Genomic DNA, 6,700 nt, shown 5'->3' with positions numbered 1-6,700 from the left:
TATCAGATCTAAGAAGTAGGTTGTATCCGATATAGAAATAATAATAATAATAATAATAATAATAATAATAGAATAATAGAATAATAGAATAATAAACTTTCTCTCACTTGTCGGTTTTAGAGAGATTTTTCTCTCTAAAAGAAAGTTGCCATTGTTGTACTCAGAATGCAATGAGCTAGGGCACCACTCTGAGATGGTAGTTACTGAGACTAGGGTCACAGTCACTGAGGCTAGAGTAACTGATTTGGTGGTTGAGACCCCTGTGGTTGCAGCTGTCTTAGTGCTCTCCCCCAATAGATTCCAATCTTTGGATGCTGACCCTCTTGTGAATACTGGTTCTGTTGATCCTGCTGGGAAGGATCCTCATGATAAACTCCAATGATTATCTCTTCCTGGAACATTAGAGGTTTTAATAAACCTCTTAAGCACCTAGAGGATATTTCTTTTCTCAGAATAATAATATTGACATTTTGGGTCTCTTGGAAACTAGAGTTAAGCAGAATAAGGCTTCCAAAATCTTGAAAAATAAATTTAGTCGATACAATAGTTTTACAAATTATAACTCTCATTCCAATGGGAGGATTTGGCTGCTTTGGAACCCGGTTACTACTTCTGTTAACATAATTGAGGAGCAAGCTCAAGTTCTACACTGTAAGGTGAACCATTTTGCTTCTGGTAGAACCTTCTTTCTTTCTGTTGTGTATGGTTATAATAATGCTGGCCCTAGACATCATCTCTAGCACTCTCTTTCCATCTTTGCCAGTCATGGTAGTCCTTGGGTGACTATGGGAGATTTTAATGTTGTTAGGCAATTTCATGAGAAAATTAGCAACACTCCTCCTGTCTTTTCTGAGTTGGCTGATTTTAACTCTTGTCTCTTGGATTGTGGTCTTGAAGATCTTCACGGTACTGGTGCTGAGTTTACATGGTTCAATAAGAATGAGTCTCCTCTAGAGTTTATTCTAAACTAGATAGGGTTTTGGTCAATTCTGATTGGATGCAGTGCTTTCCTCAAACCTCTGCTAAATTTGAGCCACTTGGGATATCTATTCGCTGTCCTGCTGTCTTGACTTTCCATGATGATCGTTTGTCTAAAAAACAATTTAGTTTTTTGAATTGCTGGACCTCTCACCCTGACTTCCTCCCCATTGTTTCTGAAGCTTGGACTAGTACTATCACTGGAAACCCCATGTTTCGTTTAATGGGAAAGCTTAAGAGGGTCAGGGCTGGCCTTAAAAAGCTGCATACTGCTCATTATTCTAATATTGGTCAAAGAATTCTGGATAAAAGGAAAGAGTTGACTCAGTGTTTTGAGGACCTCCAGAGTCAGCCTCTATCTGCTTCCTTTATTGCTAAAGAAAGAGATGTTTCTGCTGATTTTCTCAAGCTCAAAGAGATTGAAAATAGCATTCTGACTCAAAGAGCTAAACTTCATGATATCCATCATAATGATACTTGTTCTGCTTATTTCTTTGCCAAAATTAAGGAACGGCAGCAATATCATATGATTTGTGACATCCAGAGTTTAGATGGGACTCTTCACAAAGGTCCTCATAAAGTGGGGCATGCTTTTGTTCAATATTATGAGCATCTTCTGGGGTCTTCTGTGCAGACTTTACATATTGATCATTCTATTATTGCTAATGGTGCTTGTGTGGGTGAACAAGATCATGACCTGCTCATTGCTCCTATTACTAAGGCTGAAATCAAAATGGCTTTGTTCTCTATGGGTTCAAATAAAAGTCCTGGTTTGGATAGCCTTTCTGCTGGATTCTTTAAAGCAGCTTGGGGTATTGTTGAAACTGACTTTTGTAAGACTGTGGAAGACTTCTTCAGAACCAGTTTTATGCCTAAACAAGACAATGTGACTATTCTTTCTTTGATCCCTAAGAAAACTATTGTACAATCTGGTAAGGACTTCAGGCCCACTTCTTGTTGCTCTATCATTTACAAGACCATTAGTAAGATTTTGACAAATAGGCTCCAAACCATTTTGCCTAAGCTAATAGGTGAAGAACAGGAAGCTTTTGTCAAAGGCAGAAGCTTATTTAACAACATTATGCTTACTCAGGGGCTTCTCAAGGGCTATGATAGGAAGAACTTGTCCCCTAGATGTATGTTGAAGGTTGATATTAGCAAATCTTTTGATTCCTTACAGTGGCAGTTTATTCAAGATATGCTGAGATCCCTTAAGTTCCCTCCTCTCTTTATCAGTTGGATAATGGGTTGCATTACTGGGCCTTGGTTTACTATCAAAGTTAATGGTGCTAATTTTAGTTTCTTCAAAGGGAAGAGTGGTGTAAGACAGGGTGACCCATTATCCCCCAGTCTTTTTATTCTTAACATGGAAATTTTGTCTCGTTGCTTCAGGGTTATGTGCAAAGAGAAGGATGTTTCATTTCACCCTAAGTGTGTCAAATTAGGGGTGAACCATCTTATATTTGCTGATGATCCTATGGTTTTTACCCGTGGTGACCTTCCTTCTGTCTATAAAGCTGCTAAAATCCTCCATTTGTTTTCCACCTGGTCAGGTCTGGTTGCAAACTTTGACAAGACAGAGGTATACTTGGGGGGTGTTACTCAATCCTTGAAACAGGAAATTCTCTCTACTATTGGCCTCAAAGAGGGAGTCTTCCCCTTCTGATATTTGGGTATTCCTGTACATCATGCTCGGCTGTCTCAGAGTATGTATGAGGGGCTTACCCTTAAGATCACTGGCCTATTGAATAGATGTTCTGATAAACACTTATCCTATGCTGGCAGGTTACAGGTTACTAAGTCTGTAATCTTTGGCTTAGGGAATTTCTGGAGTAGTATTATTTTGCTTCCTGCTCATGTTTGTCAGTACATTAATAAAGCTTATCGACAATTTTTTTTGGGGGGTTGTTGGACAGACTAGGAAAATGTCCTTTAAGAGCTGGTCTTCTATTTGCTCTCCTTGGTCTGAGGGAGGATTTCAGCTTAAGAACATTGCCTCTTGGAATAGAGCTGTTCTTTTAAAATGGCTCTGGCATATTGAAAGAGGGACTGGGTCTGTTTGGTCCAGATGGATCAGGTGCTACTTTGCTACTCCCTCTTCCATTTGGTTTTTGCAGCCTATGGAATTTCATCCTAAATGCCTTAGGAGTATTCTCAAAGTCAGGGACAAATGTGCACGATAACTTGGTGGGGTCCAGTAGGTGCGGGATCTTCTGAACTCCTGCACTTCTCCTGCTGGCTTCTCTGTTGGAAAAGCCTATGAGGCCATTAGACCTAAATACCCTAAAATATTGTGCAATATGTTGGTTAGCAAATGTTGCATTCTTTCCCGTCACAAGGTTATTCTTATGTTGGCTATCCAGAGGAAGTTGGCTACCATTGATCTGCTTTCTTCTAGAGGCTTGCCTCTACCGAACATGTGTTCTCTTTGTAGAATAGCAGCTGAAAGTACCCGTTAATTGTTTTTCCAATGCTCTTTCTCTAGAGCTTTGCTTCTGGATGTTGCTTCTTGGACTGGTATGTCTTCATCTGCTACTCAGCTTCATGCCCTGCTAGCATGGGTACAACACAGTAAATTGTGTAATTGGAAGAGGAACTGGGCTCTTGGTAGTATTGCTGCCACTGTATATGTCATTTGGTGTGAGAGGAATAGGCGGATTTTTGAGGGCCATGACAGGACAATTGCTGCTCTTTTGAGGGATGTCCAGTTTGTAGTTAGTGCTACTCTGCTATTCAAAACTCCCTTGATTAATCATGAGGATATAATTGGGGCGGTTAATTGTTTAGCTTAGGCACTTTTACTTTCTTTCCCTTTTAAACGGTTATATCTTTGTAAGAAACTCATTTATCCTATTTTGTATATATGAGAAATATCTTTCTTGCAAAAAATAAAAAAAAATAAAAAATAATAATAATAATAAGTGTCTCATGTTGGACTGGATTAGAAAAATTGAGCTTGATTCACCTACAATTTGAGTAAGATGGATTAACGCTTATGTCTTGAAAGGGGTGAGTATTTGGGATTTCCAGATTACTCCTGCCTATTCTTGGGGCTGGCATAGTATTATCCACTGTCATGATTCTCTTGTTCAGCTGGTTGGTTCCTCTGCTGGTGCAAAGCTTTTTCTCCTGCGTCGTGATTTTAAATGTCAAGCTTATCATTTAATCCATGAGCATGGGGTCTGTTTCCCTCTGGCTAGAACTCTGGGGGATTCTATTAACTTCCCTAAGCATGTTGTGGTCAGCCTTCTAGCACTACAAAACAAGTTGTCCACTATTGATAATCTTTGTGCTAGAGGACTACACCTGGTTAATAGGTGTGCACTGTGTGAAAGCAATGCTGAATGCAGGTCACATCTATTTTTCATTTGCCCCTTTTCTTCTGAGATTTGGCTCCATATATCTCACTGGCTACACATAGGGGCTCCTAATGTCCTCAGTCGAATTGCTCACTGGTTTCAACGCTGTAACAGGGGACAAAGCTTACTGAAGCGTCAGAGACGATGTGCCTTTCTTTGCGCCATGTATCTCATCTGGTAGGAGAGAAACAGGAGGGTATTTGAAGGCAAATCATCTCCCCCCTCTACTATCATTAGGAAGATTATATACTTAGTGTTGCTTCGTTCTAGTTAAGGGCGTAGTTTCCTTGTTATTCTTTTGGCATTTCTTTTGGTTAAGGTGGTCACTCTGGCCTTCCTTGTAGAGGTAGTTTTGGGTCTTGTACTTATAACGTTATAACAAAAAAAAAAATTAATAATAATAGTAAGGATGGTTAGAGACTCGTACTGATAACGTGTTGTGAAATAAAAGAGAAGATAATTATAGAGAGAAAGCAGAGAGAAAAATAAGGAGAAGAACTGGATTCTTATTTCATTATGAAGGGTATATATATACAATGCAATGGCATGGAGTTTCCATAAAACAATGTATTCTAGGGTATTCTAAGATATTGGCATCCGTATAATAATATTTCATAACATATTTCTAAATAAAAAAAGTGACTTTTTTTATTTAAATAAATAATTACGTTTTATTTAAGAATGTTTTATAACTTTTCCTAAAATGTTTATTACAACCAATAGTTGTTATTATTTTTGGAAAGTTAAATAGAAGTTACTATTTTTGGAAGGTTTCATTTTAAAGGATTTGAATAATAATCATGCAGCAAATTTTAAATGACATGGAACAATTAAGTGTGAGGTTTAGAATAATAGTTTAGGATATGCTTCGATTTGCCATCAGCTAAATAGGTGATGTAGGTGATGTCGTCACTCATCCAATCAAACACATTTATAATACTCAACAAACAACTAGTTAGTGGTAAGTCGAGGTCGATCCATGGGACGGTGTGCTTTGGGTTCTATGTCTATCTATCTCAATTTATGCTAGTGTCACGATTTGTTTGGGTTTGTAGTTGTGTCCTAGACTAATAAAGGCAATAAAGTAAAACAAGCAATAAAAGGAAAGATGTAAACAAATGATTAAAAGTGCTAGGATATCATGGGGTCATAGGGAATTCATGGTGTTGATCATACAAACATGTTTACAATTATATGCAAGCAATTAGTGTTGTGGAGGAACCGAGTTGGGTTATGTCTTACGGTTCATAGGAAGAGTTGGGTCCCGGAGCCGAATCGATTAGATTGTACAACACCTACAAGTCGACTTACTTTCCTCCTATTCAACTTCTATGCATGGTCTAACAAGACTCGAGTTGGGTTATATCTTACAAGTCAAGTTGAGTAGATAAGAGATGGTTGTAAATGCAAGGATTCATAGGCTTAGCATTTCATCAAACATAACATGTGCATAAAGTTGACATCACAACAAGCAAGCAATTTTGATTATGAAAACATATTAGATTAAGCATGAATCAATCCCATGTTGGTTTCCCCTAATTACCCATTAATCCTAGCTAAAGAAACTACTCACTCATTATCATGGGAAACATGTCATTAATGGTGTCAATCATCACAACAAGTATAAACATGATAATAGAATGAAGAAATGAACAATAAAGATTAAAGAGTAAAGGAATTATACCAACTTGAGGTGATCCAAATAATAAAGCAAGAATAATAGAAGAAACTTGATTGATTGATGGAAGGTTGTCAATCTCCCAATAATAACCCAATAATCTTCAATTACCCAATAATAAACTTGAATAATAAACTTGAACAATAATTAAGAAGAGATTAATGTGTAATTTTGTGGAAAGATTAAAGAGTAATCTATTCTAATCTACTCCTAATCTAATCTAAGGAAGGATTTTTCTAGCTAAAAAGATGTGTATTCTAATCTAACTTGATGGTTTGATTATTACAAATGGGGTATTTATAGTGGAAATTAGGTGGATGCATTAGGGTTAACTAAGGGCTAAACTAGTAATTACACTTTTGAAATTTGAGCAGGGAGAAGCCGATATTTTTCGGAGGAAGGGAGTCTTTCACGGAGCTTGAAGAACACGAAAATTGCTGGAAATGAATCCGAGCGGATTAGCCTCGGGACGGGCGGATTCGGGCAATGGAATCCGGGCGGATTCAGTTGAATCCGGGCGGATTCTGAAAATGCAATCCGGGCGGATTTGGGTGAAGACGGCCGGATTGTCTTTCAGTGAATTTTCTTGTTTTTCCCAGCCAGAAGACGGGCGGATTGGGGACAATCCGGGCGGATTAGGGAAGACGAGCGTCTTCTTCTCGGGACGCGCGGATTCCCGAACAGC

General features: G+C 38.3%; 1 protein-coding gene across 1 annotated transcript; it reads left to right on the top strand.

Moving 5' to 3' along the window:
• The first annotated feature begins 785 nt into the window (after positions 1–785).
• LOC141590351 (uncharacterized) lies at positions 786–4,518 on the top strand. The gene is made up of 6 exons (XM_074410947.1): positions 786–906; positions 972–2,560; positions 2,684–2,770; positions 2,895–3,055; positions 3,464–3,752; positions 4,072–4,518. Exons 1-6 carry the CDS (start codon positions 786–788, stop codon positions 4,516–4,518), a joined length of 2,694 nt encoding a protein of 897 aa, XP_074267048.1.
• The last annotated feature ends 2,182 nt before the right edge of the window (positions 4,519–6,700 follow it).

This window comes from Silene latifolia, chromosome 7 (genome assembly GCF_048544455.1).
Source record: "Silene latifolia isolate original U9 population chromosome 7, ASM4854445v1, whole genome shotgun sequence".
NCBI lineage: Eukaryota > Viridiplantae > Streptophyta > Magnoliopsida > Caryophyllales > Caryophyllaceae > Silene > Silene latifolia.
The sequence above is the reverse complement of the archived record's forward strand: the minus strand, read 5'-3'. Positions and strand labels throughout refer to the sequence as shown.